The 23,994-nt window shown below is 29.3% G+C and overlaps 1 protein-coding gene and 1 pseudogene across 1 annotated transcript; one reads left to right on the top strand and one right to left on the bottom strand.

The window, feature by feature from the left end:
* The first annotated feature begins 1,922 nt into the window (after positions 1–1,922).
* On the top strand, positions 1,923–15,100 carry LOC123205847 (annotated as a pseudogene).
* A 7,641-nt stretch (positions 15,101–22,741) lies between these two features.
* LOC123205832 (non-specific lipid-transfer protein C, cotyledon-specific isoform-like) lies at positions 22,742–23,478 on the bottom strand. The gene is made up of 2 exons (XM_044622881.1): positions 23,096–23,478; positions 22,742–22,880 (listed from the first exon to the last, which is right to left on the bottom strand). Exons 1-2 carry the CDS (start codon positions 23,430–23,432, stop codon positions 22,855–22,857), a joined length of 363 nt encoding a protein of 120 aa, XP_044478816.1. The 5' UTR covers positions 23,433–23,478; the 3' UTR covers positions 22,742–22,854.
* Positions 23,479–23,994: the final 516 nt, after the last annotated feature.

Here is a 23,994-nt window from a genome sequence, read left to right as displayed (position 1 = left end):
CTCTATATACAAACAACTATGCAAAAAATATAAAAAAAATTCTATTTAAACCTAATTTTGAGTATTTAATTAAGAATTTATATTATATATTATTATAGATTGTATATTACTTTATATTTAATTTAAATTTATTTAATCACATAATAATACATAATAAAATATTAAAAAATAGATATAAATAATTTTATTGATATAGATAAATACAATTACGAAAAACTCTTTTTAAGCAAAACATTTTTATTTTTCAAAAGACATGGATTTATGTAACTTTCTCCTTGGGTTAATTTGTAATATGACAATGAATCAATAGTTGGGGTGTATTCAAGTCAAGCCGATTGGGATTCAAATTTATATATAACTTAAACGATTTAAATTTGAGTTGAAGGTTCAATTCAATTTGAATTTTTCTTGTTGATCCTTTTAACTATATTTCTCATCGTTGGCATATTGTTAACTCTTTTAACAACACTCACCTTTATGAGGATACTATTATCTTGTTCGTAATATTGTTCACTCTAGTAATAATCTTTTAGTGACATTATATATCAATTCGAATAATATACTCAGATTGAGAATCATAAATTTAAATTAAATTTAAGTTAATATTTGTTCTGATTTAACTCAATTTAAATCCATACTTTACTAGGACATAAAAGGGATGGCAAGATAAATATATAATTCATATACATTAGATAATCTCTTAATTAATCTCTTAATTAATATAAACAATAAACAAAGTCAGCAACTTGACGTTTCCTTGCTTGTCCTTATTCTATGATGTTATTAATTTCCTCTCCTTTGTCTCCTTCGATCAATAAATTAATTAACAAATTAATTATTTTATCACTAAGATTTTCGTGGTCCATCTATTAACGTTTAAAAAATGCAAACCCTAATTGGCTTCCCCTTCATCTTCCCACGTTCTTCCATGATAACAAAACAAATTTCAACTGGGATTCTCTGACCTTAATGTGATTTCCAATCACAATTTCCCTAATTTTCTCCCCCATTTTTCTGTAAATAAAACTTGCCCATCTGCCATGTGAAGCACCTCGATCACTTGGTTTATTTAATCAACCACCATTGTCTTGTTCATTAATATGTCAGCGCATTATGATTGGATTTGAATTGAGACGCTGAGCTAAAATATAAGTGGTTTGAGTTCAATTTAAATCCATTATAGCAAATTCAAATTAAATTTGAATTAGTTAATTAAAAATATTGCCAAAAAAATTATCAATGAAATAAATAACATTATCAACGAATGTACAATGTTAGTGTTGTCAATGAGATAAATAGTATTATCGATAAAATTAAGAATAATATCAAAAAAATTTCAAACTGGTCTTAATTTCAACTATCAAACTAAAATTTTGATTTGAATTTGATTCAAATTAAGTTGAACACTAATTTGACTCAAGTTTAATTCGAATTTATTATAATAAATACAAATTGAATTTGAATAATATTATTAATAAAATAAATGTTATTATTGACTTGATAAATAATATCAACAACATAATGAATAATATTATTAAAAAGAAATTTAAAATGAATTATCAAATTAAAATTTTATTTTAAAAACGAACTATGTTTGATTACAAACTTAGCTCCCATGCTCATTGCTAACAAATTCATCGCAACCTTCATTTAATTAAAATTAGGCCAAAGGACCTATTCTCACCCAAGTTTTGATATGTTTTTAAAGTCTCACTCACGAAGTTTCAAAAACTTAAATATTTATTTATAAACTATTAACCTTAATTAAAATAAGGGGCAAAATTATTATTTTATCACTAAACTCTAAAACCTAACCCTCCCCCCCCCCCCCCCCCATAGGTTGAAAAACAAACAATTTTCTTCTATCCAAAAATTTGAAAATTTTACTTTTCTCCCCAAAGTTTTTTCTTCATTCTCCGATGATGGAAATCAGTTGTCGCAGCCTATCAGCCATCCCAACATCTTCTTTTTTGGTCATCGGCCTTTCCACTAAAGCAGGTTTATCGGATGAAGACGAACCGTCTTCATCCGACAAAGAGATGAAGAGACGAGGTTGGACAAAGACGATTTGTATTCATCCAACAGAATTCTTCATCTCTTTGTCAGATGAAAACGGTTCGTCTTCTTCTTCTAATGAACTTGCTCCGATGGAAAAACTGATGATTAAACAAGAAGATGATGGGGTGGTCAACCAATAGCTGTAGTGGATTCCCATTGCTTGAAAATGAAGAAAAAAAACTTTAGGAGAAAAAATGAAATTTTCAACTTTTGAATGGAAAAAATATTAGTTTTCTAAACTGGGAAGGGGAGAAATGATATAAACTCATAAAGTTTTGAGTTTAGTAATAAAATAATAATTTTACCCTTTATAACAAACGATTTTAGTTAAAATTAATAACTTATAAATAAGTATTTGAGTTTTTAAAATCTTATAAATAAAACTCTATAAACACGTCAAAACTCGGGTGGAAAAAGGATCCTTTGGCCTTAGAATTACTTGGAAAGTTGTTTCGAGTTTAATATTCAATCTGTCTCACCTGTGACAACGCCGTTGACTTGCAGGCCAGACGCTTTCTGTATTACGTGGCCAAACTTCAGCCGTATACCGAAACATCACCAGTCACCTCCATCACCACCGTCTACTTGTACGGCCAGGATTCGCCTGCCACCTATAATATTTTTCATTCATCATCACATTCCAATGCCGTAAACAGGGTCAAAGTTGGACTTCATCCGCCTCACCATTCTAATATTAATCACCGTATTTTAGTATAAATTCAACCTATAATCCCAATTAATTTTTTAAACTATAATAATTTAAATAAGCATTAATTTATAGTTATCCTGGTTAGGTATCGAATTAAGCAAAGAGAACCGAAAATCCAAATTAATGATTAAAAAAGATAAATTTACATGATTCGATTAATATTGTATTTAAACATTGTCCCACCGAATTTTCTTATTAATTTTAAAGTTATAATATATAAGTCATTTAATCACGTATTGATAAAAGATTTTAAGATTAAGATAGCGGAACTTTGCAAGGGGACTCCCCTTGACCCTTAGATGTGGGATTATGTTTCTTAATGACTTTTCAATAACACTACAAAGATACCCTTTATGATTTTTTACTTTTAAAATAAAAAAAAATCTTATCTGAAGAAATTTTAAAAATATTAACCATTTTTATAGTTAAACAGATTTTGAATATGAAAATTGTTGTTTTTTTAATTAGATATGGTAAGGGGCTAAAATGACTCACAACCCACCCTAAACACTATGTTCTTGGCACGGTTTGAAGGGATACAACCCATAAAATTGTAGGTCGTGTCAGGACTATGAGTTGTATTAGGGCCTTGTGGTAAGGATTATGGGTAAACCAACATGGCTCGTTAAAAATAATAAAAATTAAAAAGCGTTAAAATTTTGAAAAAATATAAAATTATATAATTTTTGTAAATCAACTCGTTAAGGGTATATGAAAGCACGGCCCAGTGGCTTGAGTTGTGTTGTTAGCCTTGCCATGCTAGGGGACATAATTTGATCTCAATACATGGTAAACCATATCAGAGTCAACCCAGAATGGTCCATAGTCTGTCTACTTTTAATTAAAAAAAATGTTGATAATTTGGCTGGTCCCGAATACTAAAATGAAAATTGATACAAATTAACCTAATAATAAATAAAAGTTAATGTAATAATGTCACTTATAATTTCTATTAAGAATTTGAGCATATAGTTTTATTCAGTTATAATCTTTTATTTGAGTAAACTAGTTTGTAAAATAGGTTATTGACTTTAAATGATCTAGATTAATTTTCATTTGCAAGTATATAAGCAATCAGAAATATTATTGAAAATTGATTAGTCTACGAAGTGGAATAGAAATTAATTTATAATTTTAACATTCAGAGGGTATTTTAGTTATTTTATTAAATAGAGGGCAAAACAATCATTTTAATTATTACCTAATAGAAAATATTAAAATTATCCTCGACGGTTTTCAGGTTTTTAATAGTTAGAGAGTGAATATGTTGGAAAACATGAATCCTTACGTGGGAATAAGTCCATTATATTTTGAAAACAATGGTTTAAATAACCAATTCCCACCCAAAGTTTGATGAAACGAAAAATTTGCACTCTCTAAATTTTTAAAAAGCTAAATTTCTAGCCATCATTCACTTTTGTTAATAAAATTGTTTGGTTTCTTACCAATAGCTATTTTGCCCCTTTTTAATTGAAATTACAAAACTACTATTAACGCTCAATAGAAATATTAAATTATCAATACATTATTAGCATTTTAAAAATTATCACTTAAACTCCTAAAAATATTTAAACTTTAACTAACTTCAAAATATAGCGATTTGATCATTTCTTTGAGGGTATAATTATCTTTTCTGAAACTACAAATGACATATTAAAATATTAAAAAATTTCAAAAACACTCATGAACTTTTTTCAAACTCCCATAAACCTCTTTGAAAGATTTTATTAACACCCCTAATATTTAAAATAATATAGTTCATCTCTCAAACTTTCAAAAAGAGAATATATAAAAAATAACAAAGAAAATAAAAATAAAAAGAACAAGAGAAAAAAAGAAAATGGAAAGAACAAGAGAGCATAGAAAAAGTTCTTTTTGAATATTAAACTTCTTTGTTTATCTAGGCAACGAAGGATTCATCATTCAAATGAAGTTTCTCTAGATCTGATAGTGTTTTTCGTCGAAACAACTCTTGATGAAACTTTTATCATACGATTCATCTTCTCCCAAAGCCGAATAGACAAAAAACAAAGCCTATTCTCATCGTCTAGAGCCGATTTGACAAAGACAAAGACAAATCTCTTCGTCTTCAATTCCTCAGTCTTCGCAAATTGCTCATCTTTGTTTGTCGATCTTCAACTTTTATCGTTAGTGACAAAGAAAAAAGAGGAAGTCGCCTATGTCGGAAATGTTGGTTGAAGAGCGAAGAAAAAAAAACCTTATGGATGTGGAAAAAGTCATTTTTCAAACCTGTAAAAATTGAGGCTAAGATGAAATTGTTAGTTTTTAAAGTCTAAGAGAAAAATAGAATCAAATTATATATTTTTTAATATTATGATAAAATAACAAATTTACCCTTGTTAATATAAAATATAAATAAAAATTGAATGATGAGTAAATATTTGAGATTTTAAAACTTTGCGAGTGAGAGTTTGAGATTACATTCAACCATGGGTGGGAATAAGTCTTTTGGCCAAAAATAAATTATTAATTAGTGTTCATTATTGTGCATAATGTATCTACTAATGAAGCTTCTTCCTTAGTTAATAGTCAAGATTAAATTTACAAATTTGATTTGATAATTAAGACCTTAATTAATTACATTCTTTGGGAACACCAAAACCATATAATCTTTATACGTGATTAAAAAAATAATAAGATTTTGGGGAATTAAGCTCTTGGATTGTGTACCATGTGGAGGGTTTCCCATGTGATGATATAAATGAATAGAATGGAAAATGACTTTACTTCTAATGAGAACAACTTGAAAATATGTTTCACCCTTTTTTCCGCAACTTTATTTTGATAGGAATGATTTACATTTTTTTCTACCCAGGGATAACACTTTTTCAAATGCATAAATTACATTTTTTTAACCAAAACCTAACTTCTTTAATAGAAAAAAGATTCTAATACAATGTTCGTAAGTTAAATTATTATATTACCTATACCAATATCACTTTTCAAAATTGATATATCATCTCAAATTAACAAAATTTTGAAATATTCTTTTGTATATCAAATTTATTATCTACACTTTTCTTATCCTTTTACTATCGATCTCTTCTTCCTTGCAAATGGTTTTTGTGGGCTTAGGTTTGGATGAGTGACAACTTCGGTGGGTTTTTGCCTAGGAGAGTAGAGGTTTTGATGAGTTTGAGTTTGGATGAGTGTCAGTTATAGGAACTAAAGTTTCTAAAGTTAAATTGCATATATTGAATTGCAAGTTTTTCAAACTTGTAAAATGGTCAAATTGTCATGTTTGACGATTCTGATAAGTTTTATTACGTGATAATTCTAGTGGATTTAGGTTTGAATGAATGATAATTATGACGATTAGGGTTTTTAAACTTAATTACATGAGTTGAAATACATGGTTCTAAACTTGTAAAAAATGTTAAATTATCATATTTAAAATTTTAAGGTGAGATATATAAAAAAGACATCCTTTTTTATTTTATTTTTTCAAATAATTGTAAAAGTGTTGCAAAACCAAACCTTAAATGGCAACTAGTTTCTTTGATATTATTAAATTCTATTTATCATTAATTGATAATGCCTTCGGGATTACAGCACCGGGGGACTCGGGGACTTGAATTAATGCAACAAAATTAGGGCACATAATCTGGGTTCTGTCATGTACAGGCTTCTTAATTCTTGTGCTATGTCTCACTTTAAGTTAAAATCTATCATGATTTGGAAATTGAAGGAGGAGAAATGAAAATAATATTAATTTGAATAGTAATAATTTATCATATAATTAAATAATTTTAAATTATAAAAAAAATGTGATTTACATTATTAGAATATATTATATTTTTCTATCTATGGTTCATTTATAGATATTTTTTCATTCCTAACTGACATAAATAATATTTCTTTACTTAAAAACAAACCTTGTTGATAAAGAAAATATTAACACAATACCAAAAAGTGAAATTACTATGTAATCCCTACTATATATTTTACTTTTTAAAATTACTATATAATTAAATTTAAAAAAAAAAAACATTAGAACTCATTCATTTCATTTTCCTTTCACCTTCACCTCATTTTTTGAAGCCCTAATTGTTGATAACTCTCGTTCATCATTGTCACGATCTTATCATTAGCAACCCCTATCACCTTCATTGTTGATGTGATATGAGTTGTTGTTGATGATAGTTTTCTCTCGACCAACGATTCGAGTGAAGATTGTCGTCGACAATAGCCCATATAAGCCTATGACTTCCTGTAGTAATTTAACAATATCAAAATGAGGAGAATGGAAAGGAAAAAAGAAAGGAAATGGTGTGGTCAGAATTATGTTTTGAACTAATTAGCAGATAATTGCATATCCCACATTGATGGAAGCCCCAACACTAGAAAACCTGAAAAAGAAAAGCCACACATGCTACAAGAGGATGCCTTCTAAGTCACTTTCTCAACTAAAATTGATGGTTGGTTCTTTCTTATTTGAGTTTAATCTTATAATAAAATTATGTACATAATTTTTGTGTATAAATAATGATATATCACTATATAATTTGATATTGATTTATTTTTAATTTTTAATTATCTAGTCATATAGTAACACAATATTATTTATGTATAAAGTTATATACATAATATTACTCTTAATCTTAATAAGTCATCAGGAAAATTTGGAACCCTTGGAATCTCTCCTTCATTATTCAATCTACTCTTTAAAGGCTTTTCCACTTTTATTTTCTTTTGCTTTTAGCATTTTAAACCAAAATTCATTATTATTGTAAATATTGTTTCCATGCAAAATGGCCATACACTAAGCCTTGAATACCCAAAGTCAAATTATGCGTCGTGTTGAAACTATTCAAAGTGTTGATTGGCCTCATTTCCCATTCATTTTAATTTTCTTTTTTCCATCAGTGCTTGTCTTTGTCTCATCATTTGGGCTTTCACAATGATCATAAGTCCTTTCAATTCACAATGATTTTTTAGAGTTCATAAGAAAAAAACTTATTAATTATGAGAATGTGTTTTCATTTATGATTTGTTTCTCCACTAGCCCTGGTTACAATAATATATGATGATAATAACTATCGCCTTTCTCATGATAATAATAAAAGACAAGACCCCAAGACTCTTAAATAATTTGTGGCTCAAATTCACAGGGTAAGACTCAAACTCAACCTAGTCTGAACATCTTTTACCTCAAATTTAGTTTAAATAAAAAATAAGATTGTTTGAGTTTGATTTGACTTTATTAAGTTAAAGTTAAGTATAATTCGAGTTCAACTTAGTCTTTAAGTTCGAATTTCAAAACTTGACTTAGGTTTATGATTTAAATTTGTGAGACGGATTTGTAGCTTGAGTTTACGATGCATTGACAAAATGATGTTGTTTTACTCAATAATGGATAAAATGATATCGTTTTATTAATTGTTTGATATAACTTGAATTGAATAGTGAGTCAAACTTGAATCAAATCAAGTCATCATCCAGCTTATAAGTCGAATCGAGCCAAACTTTTTCTAACTCAAATTTAACTTGTATTCATAAGCTCACCAACCCTTTTAACTCAAACTCCATTCAAATTTAATATAAACAAATTTAAGAGAAGTTGAACTAAGTCAAACCAATTTTTGAAACCAAACTAATTCGATTCAAAACCAAGCCTACAAATTCATCTTTAGAATAAATCCGTCTAAACTGGTTAAGGTCACTAGGATTGACCCTAGCTCATCAAAAATATTCAACTTTTCGACTTTTATCCACAACAAAATATGTCACACGGTTAAATACAGATCATCACCTTGCACTCCTGAGTACCCTCTTCTTTGTTTTTATGATAATTAGTCATAATTAAAAAAAATGATTTTAACTAGAGATTAGTATAGTGAGACCTTAAAAATGAGATTATAACCAGAGATTATAATGAGATCGAGATTAATATATTTAAGATTAGATTCAAATCAAGTTTGTTTGAACTCAAAAACAAGTTTAAGCTCGAGCTTGAGTGTTAACTATTTTGAGCTCGAACTCTAGTTTTATAAGTATTCAATTTGTCAAGCTCACGAATACATGTAAATTTTGATACGAATCAACTAAACTTATATCAGTTTGATCAGTACGCATAAAAACAATGTCATTTTAGTTATTTTTTATTTAGCTACAATATTGAGCAGAATTCAAAGCTCGGCTAGAACTCGACTCCCCTCAAGCGAGCCAAACTTGAGCAATTTTAAGACAAACTTGGCGAATTTGAGCTTGAGCCTAAGCTTAGCTCCACTCAAGTGATGTCGAGAGCTCGATTTAGTTTGAATCTAATTTTAATTATATCATTTGAATTTATAGAATTCTTGAAATTCATCTTAATGTAGTTACCGGTCTTCGTCTCCTTAAACCATTTTAAATATGGGTAAAACTATTTGCATTAGGTTGTAGAGATAAATTTTAGTCAATATATAATAAATTATTAAACCCATCAAATATTCAATAAATGTACACTTACATGTTTACACAAATCATAGTGATAAAGTGTACTGGCTATTATTATTGATGACATTAATTCAATCCCTAAATTTTATCGGAATGTTGATTTGATTACACTATTTCATTAAATTAAATTACAATTAATATTAATTATTTAACACTGGAATCATCTTTTGATTTGAACTCTTATAGCTTTTAAAGATCGACTGGTACCACATTATTTATAGATAATATTATTACACTGATATGATAATTCTAAACCCTAATTTCTCCATATATATATATATATATATATATATATATATATATATATTACTTTTTAGTTATATAATTATTCTGATCATATATCGAAGTATTGATGAAAGAGTTTGAGTTAATTTAGTTATCGATTTTCTTACTGTAACGAACACATTAAACTGATATTATAACAAATTTTCATTTCAGAAAGTCAGAAAAAAAGTAAAAAATTCTTTCTAAAAATTAATTTAGGATGAAAGATCAAATAATTAAAAAAGACTCGTTAGCAATAGGTAATGTCCATGAAAAAAGATATCATCTTTAATAATTAGTTGTATTGAGAACTATATTTTGTCCCAAAAAAAAAACACATTTAATGACAAAATTTTTTCATTTCTAATTGTGTGGAGGATGCGAGACAAATTTTTTTATCTTTGATTATATTGTGAATTAAAGGGAAAAAATTTCGTTGTATAGTAAATTTGGGAAAAGAATTTCGATATTAAATGAAATTAATAATTATATTAACCATTGAAATCCAATAATTCATCTGAAATATCTTTTCAGCAAAGTAAAAAGAGAACAAATAATATCAAATTGTTCTACTACAATACAAATCAATTAATAACTAAATAATTATCTTATAACTATATGTTAAAATAAATCTAATTAATTTATCTACATAAACTAACATGATAGTATTTAATTAAGTGAAATAATTGTTTATTTTTACTATTACTTTAAAATTATTCAATAAAAAATTATCACGTTAGTTTATATGAATAAATTTATATGATTTGTTAGTATATATAATTTTACTCATATTATATATATAAAACAATTATACTAGACTCAGTGGTAGACTCAATACGGGTCAAGAAGGGTTGCCTGCCTCAACCCCCCCTCCCCCTCCTTTATATATCTAAATAACCTCTAAAATTTACATGGAATTTTTTTAGATTTCATTATTTCTTAATTGACTCTATATTTTTACTTTATTAAATTTTAATCCTTATATTGTCGAGGTGGCAAATTGGGTGGGTCACCCACTTAACTCACAGATAATCCATTTAAATACGAGTACGAGTTTTAAATTTTTTGACCTATACCTATGGGTAATTATTTTTTGTGGGTGGATCAGGTATGCCCGTGGGTACCCGTGAGTCACCCTTTTTCTTTATTCATTTTTTTTCACTTCAACATCAAACTTACAGTACACCTAACATAAATTTTATATATTTTCCTTTCTTTTGACAAAAAATAAACTGAAATCCACTCTAAAATTAAAAAAATTGTTGTGTTGAAAACAAATTTAAAAAATATCAGATTAAACATTTTGTTATAAATATTTATTTCATGTTTAATGTTAAAATTCTTCAAATCTATAAGAAAAAACATTTTTATAATTTGAGGTAAATTTTTGTTCCTCCAAGGAATACTTATGTATTTGAAGACATAAATATTAAAAATTAAGAAAATAAAACATTAAAATAATAAAAATAAAAGAGAAATAGTGAGATAACTGCTACCTTGTGGGTTGACCCGTATCCTTTGGATTAGGTACGAGTTTAGAAATCATCATCTGTATAATTCAACCCGTTTTTGATTTGTATCATATTGAGCCGAGTCACAACTAGTCCGCCCATTTGCCAAATTGATTATATTGTATCTCTAAGTCTATCACTAACCAAACCTGTCGGTCAAGTTTCAATTTAATGTATTGTACCATATTTACATGCGATCACAATATGCACCAAACCAGAATGCCACAATGATGTTTGGTCATGCATTGTTCTAATTTTTATGTCAAAAATATTGATGCCCTGGTCGGTACGGGAAAAACCCGAACTGACCCTTATAAAAATGTTGTAGTATAATCCTCTCATTTCGTCTCAAAACCATTTTAATTTGTTGACAAAGTTAAACAGTTTGCAAGCAGTTATATCCAATTTACCAAAGGCTTTTGCATCCAACTTTGTGAATTTTTTCTTCCACTAAAAAAATTAATAGTTTCTAAATATGTACAAGTTTGTGTTTTCCTTTTTGTGTGAAATACCGAATAAAGACTTATTTAATTCGTACGAAATTGCAAAACTGGAACACTGACTCAGCCTCATGGGACGACCTATTTGGGCCTTAGACACCACACCAGGCCTAGAGAACCATGTTTGGGTCGCTCAAGTTCAGGCCTATAAAAATTTTGGGTTTTGGCTTGCTCATTTGAGTGCTATAATTTTTATTCAGATCTAGTTCATTAAATTTTTGAAGTTTCAAACCTATTTCGAGCTTATTTCACTCCCATTTAGTAACTTTAAAAGACCTATAAAAACACCTCTAAAATCCTTTACAAATTTGAAAACCTCACAAATACACCTTTACCTAAATGTGTTTTTGGATTTATTAGGTGTTGGGTTTGAATAACCTTTGTTTTAGCTCAAGCTAGATAACTTAATGAACAAATTTTTTATCCAATTCTGTTCGAGACCCGAATTTTGTTTGGTCTTAAAACTTTTTTTATTCCGAACAACCAAGCCCCAAGCTTATCTAACCCAATTGACAGTCTTACCAACAACAATCCTCAACTTGATTATTAGGGACAAATGAATTAGAAGATTATTCGGACAGGCTAGGAAGGAATTAAAAGCCCAAAAAAATTAGCCCGTGGGCCAAAGCTTCATCTTTTATTGATATTATTGAATGAATTTTGTGACTCTGACTCCATCAGGCTAGGAAGGAATCATGCTTTCAATCGGGCGAAGGATCGGTTTGCAGGTAGGCTAATCCGTCCAGTCAATTAAACAAATAACTTCGTTATGATATAATTAAAATTATATATTAAATATATTTATTGGATAATGAACAATTAAGATTTCAAAACAATTGTTTTGATAGGGATTTAAATGTGAACTCAACTATTCTAACTTTAAAACAATGGTTTTGATTGATGGAATTGTAACAAAAACATCATCTGTTCATGATCTTTATGAAAAGGAAGGTTAGATCCCTTGGTATGAAATATCAATCTAATTGTGCCGCAAACACACTAAATTAATCATATGAAATGTTAATTACATGCAAGAAATAAAATAAATCAACCATAACAAGAATACAAGATTTATGTGAAAAACCCTACAATATAAAGAGAAAAAACCATAGATCAAATTTTGAATTAAATCCATTATAAAGGAAAGCGAGGTATAATCACTCTCAAATTTATTATAAACTTAAGATCAACAGTAAAAAATTATCTAAATTATTTCTCTAGCTAAAATTTTACAGTACTTAATGATTAAAAATCAATATAAAAGAAATAATTTTTTAAATAATCCTTGAAATAAACCTTGATACCCAAGATCAAGGAAAAATCTAACTTTTTCTTTTTTTTATTTGCATAGATGAGAAAAACAAATTCTCTAATATGTAATCATTGCTTTGTCTTTGTGTGTCACACTAAAAAATCCAAAAGAGACATTTATATCTCTTTATAACAAGTATGTCAACGTAAAATCGTCTCATTTTTTTAATTATTATTATTTTATAACATGGGTTGTACCTTCAAGGCTATTTTTTGTTGGGAAGAAAGCATTTTAAATAACAAGAACAAAGTCAAACTCCCGCCCTCTTGGTTAAATTATATGATAACAAACAATCAATCAAAATATAATTTTATTATATTAAACAATCAAAAACTAACAAAAATAACAAAACAGAACACCACAATTTAACTTAGAAATTTTTTAATATAAAGAGTAAAACTATGAGACATAGTCTAAATAAACCAATCCACTATATACAAAATAATAGTACACAATTCTCAACTTAAGAGTGGGTACACAACTCTTCAAAGCAACAAAACACAGTAATAACACAACTACAAAAAAATAAAAAATATCATAGCAAACTTGTAAGTTTATATCTCATGTTACAAGATACAAAAACAAATCTTCACCGTCCAAAATATAACACTAGATGTGTTTAAAATACTGTAAAAATTTAACAGCAATCCAACGGCATAAGAAAGAGAAGACAACTATTTTCTAAGAGCTATCTAAATTGAATTATACAATATAACTAGTTACGTTCTAACATAAAAAACAACTTACCTGAAAAATAAAACGTGTTCTCCACCATTCAAAATAAGAATAATGAGTCTTCTATTAAAAGTCTAAAAATCAAAGTAATCCAACAGTAAAGTTGAGAGAAAGCGAAAATATGCCACAGACGCGCAGACAACGTTTTTGTCTCCTCTTCTCTCTTCTTTTACTAAGTTTTGTGTGTTATTTATATGTATAAGCTAAACCGTATTTTGCTCTAATTCATAAATATAGTAGGCCAAGCTTTTTACATAAACTAAATATGGGTTTCTCCACATTAGAAGGGACCCAAAAGTCCAACATTTTTTGCTTACTCATTACGCATTACACCATTTTCTAGCATAGTTACTATAGCGTAAGCTAAATATGAGCATGAATGTTAGAATTTTAAGGGCCGAGTCTTTTTAATCAGAGTTTGTTATATTAATTTACGTATCAAAGAACTTGGCTTTGAGTATGTGCTTTTGATATTTTTTTAGATGAAGATTAATTGGAATCACTTGCTGTGTTAGGAAGTCATTCGGGACTAGTGATCTTTTTTGATATTTTTAATCAGGGCTGAGTCTTGATATTTTTTTTTTAGATGATGATTTTAGGAAGTTTTGTAGCTATATTTCACAAATTGCGTAAGCCATTCGGGACTAGTGATCTTTCCCGACTCTTGGACTGGATGGAAACAAATATTTGCCACCTTTTTGTATTTGTCTGTACAGAACGGTATAAAGTAAATTTTCACAGGCTTCAACTGTTGAAATAAACGAAAGCCTTCTATATTGTCTTGTGGGCTATTCTGCCATTTTAATATCAACTATCTTTTTGTTTTGGATGATAAGTGTAGCATGTTGCACAAAATTCCTTTTCATTTCCATATTATTATCGAATTTTATAGCATAAAGATTCGATGATGCATGACTGCTCTTCTAGTGTTGTTGGCTTCCAGGTTTCTCTTCTAATGCCCTCACTCCAGGACATGATATGGGTATAATCTCAGAGCTCCCAGCTACTTTGGCAGCTGTGAAGAACCCAACTTTAAAAATTACCTCTGATGAGTACAATCATGAGCGTTACCCACCTGGTGATCCGACCAAGCGCGCATTTGCATATTTTGTCTTGACAGGTGGTAGGTTTGTGTATTCCTCCTTCGTCTCTGGATCCTCAAGTTGGTTCTAAGCATGTCTGCAAGCAAAGATGTTGTTGCCCTTGCTTCTCTTGAAGTTGACCTCTCCAGCATTGAGCCTGGGACAACTGTTACTGTCAAGTGGCGTGGGAAGCCAGTGTTCATCAGGCGTCGGAATAAAGAGGACATTAGCTTGGCTAACTGTGTTGATGTTGCCTCCCTTCGTGACCCACAGGAAGATTCTGCCAGGGTTAAGAATCCAGACTGGCTTGTTGTTATTGGGGTATGCACCCACTTGGGTTGCATTCCCTCACCAAATGCTGGGGATTTTAATTGATGGTTCTGCCCTGCCATTGTTCACACTACGAAGTCTCTAGCAGGATTCGCAAGGGACCATTTTGGAGCGGTAGTAATTACTGCAAGATATCGTAATAGATATTTTTCTCCACACAAGGGAATTCTGATTTTGCATATTTATTTTGCTTCCTTTTATTATTATTATTTTTTAAGGAATTAAGTTTTATAAAACAAAGATAAAGTACAAGAATAGAAACGGCATACCCCAAGCAAATGTCAAAAGAGTCTCATAATAGAAACAAAGTAAACATACAGACTCCCAAAACAAACCTAGGAAAAATCATAATGACAAAATAAGCAAGCAGGCAGGCTCTAAACAAAGCTAAATCGAAAGCTGCCACATAGCTCGAAACTAGGTGAGATCTCACACCTCGGCTCCAATGCAACGATCCTAGAATGAACCACATCATAAATATAAGAGACAATCCCTTTTGGTTATTCTATTATGCTTTACACATATAGATATTCTATCTGCCGCAAAATTTGGACAGGAAACTGAGATTTTGAATAAAACAACAGGAATTTTCTCAAGCATTGTCAGTTTTATGAGTACTCAAAGTAGATTCCATTAAATATCAGAATTGTTTTTTGATGGTCATTGCTTTTTTGAAGATTTCTTAAAGTCATTGCAGCTGCTGAGTGAATAAATTTTTACAGTGGGGATTTTGATTTTGTAAGGTAATATCAAGGAAGAAATTGCCTTGCACTAGCCAAATCATGCTTAACTGAAACTTTGGATTAAAGTAGAAGGTAAATCATGGTGAGTTAATAATTTTCAAAGTTCAATATCAAAGTCATCAAAAAAAAAAAAAATAATGAAAAAATAAAAGAAATAGTAAAATATTTATTGTTTTCTATTCGATCATTCTCTTTATCCACTGTCATTAGCATCTTCAAAAAAAAAAAAAAGACAAACTCAAATTCTAGTTCATCTAATGAGAGGTTAGCTAACTAAAGAACTCTCACATCTTTTATACTCCCAAAGTCATCTCCACCAAAATCTCACATCTTTTCCTTATTATCATAATACTTTGAGCTGACCTTTGACAACAAATGAAAATTGTTATAAATAAAAATCAAGTCTTATGCATGTTTTGGAATTAATTTATTCCTCCTAATCGAATGAATGAACGAATAAGTACTCAAATTCCTTTCACAACAAGAGGAATTAGGTTGTTCAAATACTCTGAATGTCAACTTTTGAAGCAATGGAGCATTTGAACCAAAACATGCCCATCACTTCATCGGTTCTATATCAACTATAACACCAACTGAGTTAGGATCCTTAAACAGCCCACTTTTAAGGAAAAAATTAGCACACTCGTCTAATACTTTAACACGCTCATCTTTAGAAAAGATTTTTTAAAATATTTATTCCTCTGGATAGATACTTCCTCGTCCATATGAGGAGGTACTTTATCTTCACCTCCTTGAAGCCATTGTTCACTATTAAACTTCACAAATAATAAATATATCAAATAGTTAACAAATTAATACACAATTTAATAAATAAATATAAATTGAGAATGAAAGAAATATACAATTCGATTAGATATTTACCTTGGATTCAATGAATGAGCTAGACAATGGAGTGGAAGTATTACTCTTTGCCTAACGATCATAAAAAATACTGCAGACCACTGAATAAAAAAGAGAATCTTAGGTTGAAAACTTTCTTTTATATTCATAAATAACTAGTTTGACTTTTTCAATCATAGAATCTTAATACTCATAAACCATATGAAGACATGACTTATTTGTATCACACACTTGAATCATATCATAAATTGGTGCAGTAAAAGCAAGAATGTAATTGACCTTCGTCCACCAATTCTCATCTAACACCTTATGACGAACAAATCTTGTTTTGCCTTGATCGTCTTCTCTATTTTGTCTCTAATGTTCACTTACAATCATTGATTCCAGAGCATGCTTAATTAACTTAAATTTTTTGAGCATAACAACAACATAAGCAAAACGAGTATCTATGACTAAAAGTAATTTTAAAGGACTAAATTAGTTAAACATAGCTAATTGCATTGAATGGTTTATTATGAAATTCTTAATTACCACGACATCACCATGAGCTTTAGTTATCCAATGACATTCATCATATATCTTTTGATTGGATTCCACATTTTTACCTGCACAGATATTTTTCAAAGCTAGATTTAAAGTATCCACAACACATGGAGTCTAATAAATATGTGGAAACATGTCTTCAATGATTTCATTAGCACATTTATAATTTTTATCATTGTCGATTATTACTTAAACTACTTTTTTATGGCCAATCTCATCAATTATCTTCTTCAACAAATTAGCAATGAAATATTTGTTTTTAATTTCACCTGAACAATTAACAACCTTAATAAACATCGGGTCAAATTAAAAAACAAACATGAAATTAATTAAAGGCTTTCTTTATGGGTCACTTCATCTATCACTAACAATACTAATACTTTTTTTCATTCAAATGCTTTTGATAAGTTCCAACAACCTCTCCATATTTGTTTTCTCTTGTTGAAGTAATGCAGTTTTTAATTTATGGTACCTAGTAGGCACATAACCACCCAATGAATAATTAGCTGCAAATAAAAAAGCATTAATGTAGTTTGGATTCCTACCAAAATTAAAAGGAAGACCACCAATGTAAAACATTCTAACAATTTTCTCATCTAATTAAGCTTTAATTTGTATGTCAAAAAATTTAACAATAGGAGAATCATCAACTTTTCTTTGCTTTAAAAAAAAAAATTTAACCCACTCAATGACAATAAGGATAAAAACAATTATTGACTTACATTGGTAGTACTACTAGAAAATTACACTTGTTTAAGTTGAGAATTATAAATCTAATTGGTAGTTTCATGATTTAATTTTCTCATTTCTACTAAATCTTCAAATTTCACTTTAGAACAAACAACAATTCCTTTCTCCATAATTTTTAATAGGTAAGTTTTAACTCTAGTATATGTCCCTTGTCTTTCTTGATGACAAAAATTACAAAGTCATTTGCATGTACCCCTGATTCTCCAAGTTTCTCAATTTTGGTTATATATTTCCATAATGGATTTTGGTCTTCATCATCATTATTTTTTTTTATGGAACCCACACTAGTATTACTACTTTTATAAATCAAATGAGGAACTTTCCCTATCAGTAACATAATTGTAACATCCCCCCCGCTAGAAGTACTACCCACCGAAGGAGAAATATTCCGAATTAATATCCGAAGCGTCTATTTTTTTTTTAAAATACCTTAAAATGAACACATCACTAAAAGTGTTTAGAAATTATTTTAAGAAAACTAAAAATCTGGAAGTAAATAAAAGATGTATATACTCATATGAAAACTCATCTGAAAGCATCAGAAAACATGGAGTAATCATATACAACTGTACAATCATCTCAAAAATGTCAAAAGTCAACAAGAACATATGACTGTATGCATATAATATAAACCAGAGATAACCTACTCCAGCCGGATCTATCTTCGCTGACCTGACCCTGCCTCGCAGCTATCTCGATCACCTGTACCTGTAATCATAAAAGAAAAGGAAGTGAGAGATAAGAACACTCAATAAGGGGAAATAATTAAGTAAACTATCTCCTTTCTTGTTCTAACTCACTCTCGGGACTCAACCTCATTCATAACCTTTATAAGAAATCAAGAGGATAATCTAGTTTATTCTTTACTATTTGAGTCATATTTTGCCCCATCTGGTGTCTATTTGATACTTTCTGGAAGCTGACTATAGAGATTTGGCACTTTTCTAAGCTTGAGCTCTCTTTCTTTCACTCACTACACCATTTTGAATCTGAATTGAGCTTTACTATGAGCATGCTCTACTGCGAGCGAACCCTACTAGGGGTTTATGTCCTACTATGGACATGTCCTATTATAGACGTGCCCTACTGCTAGTAGTGTAGTGTAAAATGCCCCCTCATAGTTCATAGCATGCATGCGAGTCTTATATCTTACTAATTTTGCTTTTATCTAAATCTATTCATAACTCACTATATCATACTCTTGGGACAACCCCTGAATCTTGAGCCCCAAATTCCTTTTCTTGCTTTTCTTCTTTTTTTCTTTTTCTCTCATTTCTTTCTTTTCCTTTCTTTTCTTTCTTTCTTTCCAAAAATTGTGAAATACTGTTCACAAACCTATTCATTCGACAGGGTAGCCTACTTTTTCATACAATTTAACAGTATAACGGTTTCTAATTTATACAAGCTATATATCGTTGAAAAGAGGATTCAAAGAGCTTTCCAACAAACTATAATAACACTCATAATTCATTAGATAAGGTAGTCAAAACATAAGATGAAATCAATGACAAAAAACTGTCTTCTCTGTTTATGTGATAAGATAGGTTTTTTGTTCATGTCATTTAACAGTCTAAACGATCTTTAATTCATACAAGTTATATATCACTGAAAAGATAATTCAAAGAGCTTTCCAACAAGATATAATAGCACTCATAATTCATTAGATAAAATAGTCAAAATGTAGGACGAAATCAATGGTAAAAATATAAATATTATCCAACTTTCTGTCATCAACAAAATCACACACATAAATACCCCAAATGGCAAAACAACATTTCTCAACTTCAAAATCATCATTTATAACATAGATCCAAGGAGCCAAAAGCCTAAAACATGCAACATATCAAGGATGATACTTTTTACTTTGTTTCAAGTCAATCTTTGTAAATTGACTTTCTCTTCCTTGACTTGCTTCCTTTATCACCAAAATCACCTTAAATCAATACCAAAACACACTAACATATTCATATAACATGCACCAAATTTATATAATCATAGGTAAAGGGAAAGGAAAAAGATATTTTGGTTACCAAAGCTTCCAAAGTGCTTCTTTTTTTTTTTCTCTTCTTATTTTATCTTCCAAAATCCTTACAATTCCTTCCTTTTACTTTACAAAACAAAAGAAAACTGTAAATTTTATCTTCCAAAACTATAAATATTATCTAACTCTCTGCCATCAACAAAATCACACACATAAATATCCTAAATGGCAAAACAACATTTCTCAGCTTCAAAATCATCATTTATAACATAGATCCAAATAACCAAAAGCCTAAAACATGCAACATATCAAGGATGATACTCTTTACCTTGTTTCAAGTCAAACTTTGTAAGTTGACTTCCTCTTCCTTGACTTGCTTCCTTTATCACCAAAATCACCTTAAATCAATATCAAAACACACTAACATATTCATATAACATGCATCAAATATATATAATCATAGGTAAAGGAAAAGGAAGGAGATATTTTGGTTACCAAAGCTTCCAAAGTGCTTCTTTTTTTTTCTCTTCTTATTTTATCTTCCAAAATCCTTACAATTCCTTCCTTTTGCTTTACAAAACAAAAGAAAACTGTAAATTTTATCTTTTCCAACTGTAAATATTATCCAACTCTTTGTCATCAACAAAATCACACACATAAATACCCTAAATGGCAAAACAACATTTTTCAACTTCAAAATCATCATTTATAATATAGATCCAAATAACCAAAAGCCTAAAACATGTAACATATCAAGGATGATACTTTTTACCTTATTTCAAGTCAATCTTTATAAGTTGACTTCCTCTTCCTTGACTTGCTTCCTTTATCACTAAAATCACCTTAAATCAATACCAAAACACAGTAACATATTCATATAACATGCATCAAATATATATAATCATAGGTAAAGGGAAAGGAATGAGATATTTTGGTTACCAAAGCTTTCAAAGTGCTTCTTTTTTTTTCTCTTCTTATTTTATCTTCCAAAATCCATACAATTCCTTTCTTTTGCTTTACAAAACAAAAGAAAACTGTAAATTTTATCTTCCCCAACTGTAAATATTATCCAACTCTTTGTCATCAACAAAATCACACACATAAATACCCTAAATGGCAAAACAACATTTTTCAACTTCAAAATCATCATTTATAACATAGATCTAAGGAACCAAAAGCCTAAAACATGCAACATATTAAAGATGATACTTCTTACCTTGTTTCAAGTCAATCTTTATAAGTTGACTTCCTCTTCCTTGACTTGCTTCCTTTATCACCAAAATCACCTTAAATCAATACCAAAACACACTAACATATTCATATAACATGCATCATATATATATAATCATAGGTAAAGGGAAAGGAAGGAGATATTTTGGTTATCAAAGCTTCCAAAGTGCTTCTTTTTTTTTTATCTTCTTATTTTATCTTCCAAAATCCTTACAATTCCTTCCTTTTGCTTCACAAAACAAAAGAAAACAACATGAAGGAGGCTGGCTGCTAAAGTGGACGGGAGAAGATGATAGAAAATGCTTGAAGCTTCCTTTATTTTTTATTTTTTGTCTTTTCTCTCTTTATATACATATTTATCTCTTTCTCTTTATCTCTTTTTGTTTTTGTATTTATATATATCTATATAGTTATTTATACATATATATATATATATAAACACATTCATACATGTAAATATATATATATATATATATATATTTAAAATGTGAAATATCTCAAAACAGGGTCAAAAGACATAATTGTCATTGAAATATACTTGAGGGTATTACAATAATCCATTAATGATTAACCTAAATTCAATCAAATAAAATTACCAACAATTTGTCAAAATTCATCCAAAAAAATAAATCAAATCACCAACTATTCTTCTTGGGAGCTTACTACACAATAAAAATAAAATCACAAATTAAAAACGTAAATAAATCAATTTAATTATAAAGAAACTTTCATCTGAAAAAAACATTCAAATCAAACTAGAAAAACTAAATTATAGATTATAGAATTATTACGTTAAATTGTGTGAAATCAAATATTCAAAATTTTAATTAGTTAGAATCTCAAAAATGATTAATAAAAAAAATTACAAATTATATTCACAGATATATATATATATATATATATATATATGTATATATGTATATATATTCAACAAATTAGAAATCATGGGAAGGGAGAATGCCATTATTATTTCTTTTCACTTTCAGATATGAACTAACAAGAGGGAGAAAAAATATAGAGTTTATGCACAGCCAATCAGCCACCGTTCAAAGATGAAGAGGATGTGTGATAGATTCAGTGCGAAGGAGAGGAGATATTAGGTTTAAGGTTATTCAATTTCATAATAAAAGGGGAACAAATTCATTCCCCTTTTATGCACAGAAAACGCATTTTCTTTTTATTTTAAATTATTGCGTTTTGGAAACTGAAATGTTTCGGATTTGTAAAAATGTACTTTTCTGTACGTTTTCGTGCTTATAGAATATCGTATAATAAAATATAAATATAATAATAAAATTTTCTAATTGTCATATCAATCATATTGGATGGTGTGCAAATTGAGGCTGCTGCCACTATGAAGTTTAATTCTAATTTTGATGCTTAGTATATTGAAACTTGTTTGGTTTTCTTGTTTGGCTGCCTTAAAGTTAAAACAGTGGAGAGTGCTAAAATAAAAACTAGTTGATTTAAAGATGACTCTGTTATGTTTGAATGCATGTGCATGGCTTTTGTAATTCTGGGTTTATCATTCTGTATGTGTTTCAGAGAAACTTAGATGAGTTGGAAGCCTAAGATATTGTTTGCTTCTGTTTTCCCGATTCTGTTAATCATTTGTAAAATGGCAAACTTCAAGCGTAAGAGTCTAATCAAGGCAGAAGATCCACAAAAAATAAACAAAGAGAATTGCATTATTATTAAGACCAGAAAATGGCAAGCTTCAACTGTTTAATTTATTGTAACTCCTTCCTAATATTCTTTATGATGTCTTTCTCAACGGATCGCTGCCTCAACTCCTTAGCAATTCAGTGAATGCTGCAAAATCATACAAACCAGAATCAGTACACCTCGAACCCGTTTAATATTATAATTCACTGGTTAGTCATCTCAACACATATAGAGATGGATTTATCCTAATCAAACCATAGATTTGATCCAAGCTAGCCCCGATCAGATCCGCCCCTAAATGCATGCCCTATTGAACATATAAATGAAATTGCAAATGTCAAGGAAAGTAAATACTCACGTACCACAATTCATTTTTGAGGAGATAGGGAAACCAACATCGATCTGGCAACGGCCAGGAAGCTGGCTCAGTAACTCATCGTTTATCGGCAAGGACTTGGCAGCATCCTTCATGCAGCGGCAGAGAACTCTCTTATCATCAACACTTTTCACTTCTTCAAGAAGCTCTTTCAGCCCACTGCAGCAGGCAGGGGCAGGGTCTTTCGCCTTGCCGGTGACAAATGGCACACACCCAGCCGTTTTTGTGCCCACAAAGTCGCAATCGATCGCCGCCTCGCCAACTTTGGCAAGGAAGAAAAGGACTGCGAGGAGAGCCAGCATGGAGAGAAGGAGGCTCTTCATGGTTAAATATGGCACTGTAACAAGATGATCCTAATAGTACTAAGATGACGAGCTTGTTTTGTTGATGAGAAAATGAAGTGGGGACGAAGGTTTTATATAGGGAAGCTCAGGGGTAAGCTTAGTCATGTTTATGATTTTTGCAAACTAAATTAAAAAAAAAAAAATAGACGAAATTAAACTAAAAAAATAAAGCTTAATTTGATTTGAATTTATTAAAAATTATTAATAAATATGTAAAATTAATCGAAAATATATATACAATAAAAATTACTATAAATATATAATAAACAAATTATATATTTAATTATTGAGAAAAATTTTTGTTAAATATGATTTTACATATATATATATATATATATATATATATATATATAGTTTGATTCAGTTTTGAAACCATCCAATCTGTAGTTTAAATTGAGTTTGATTCGAATAAAAATAGTTTGTTTTGATTCGGTTTGAATCAACATTTCAAATTCTTGATTAATCGAGAAAACAACATTATTTTATCTAATAATGCATAAAACATTATTGTTCTGTAAATAAGTATCAAATTTGAGTTGAG

Source organism: Mangifera indica, unplaced genomic scaffold (assembly GCF_011075055.1).
Source record: "Mangifera indica cultivar Alphonso unplaced genomic scaffold, CATAS_Mindica_2.1 Un_0017, whole genome shotgun sequence".
Taxonomy (NCBI): domain Eukaryota; kingdom Viridiplantae; phylum Streptophyta; class Magnoliopsida; order Sapindales; family Anacardiaceae; genus Mangifera; species Mangifera indica.
The sequence above is the reverse complement of the archived record's forward strand: the minus strand, read 5'-3'. Positions and strand labels throughout refer to the sequence as shown.

What these genes read in the sequence shown, in the direction of transcription:
- LOC123205832 (XM_044622881.1), bottom strand. Translation starts at nt 23,432, where the DNA reads ATGAAGAGCCTCCTTCTCTCCATGCTGGCTCTCCTCGCAGTCCTTTTC. An exon ending in CTCCTCAAAAATGAATTGTG is followed by an intron (nt 22,881 to 23,095) that starts GTACGTGAGTAT and finishes ATGATTTTGCAG; the next exon opens with CATTCACTGAATTGCTAAGG.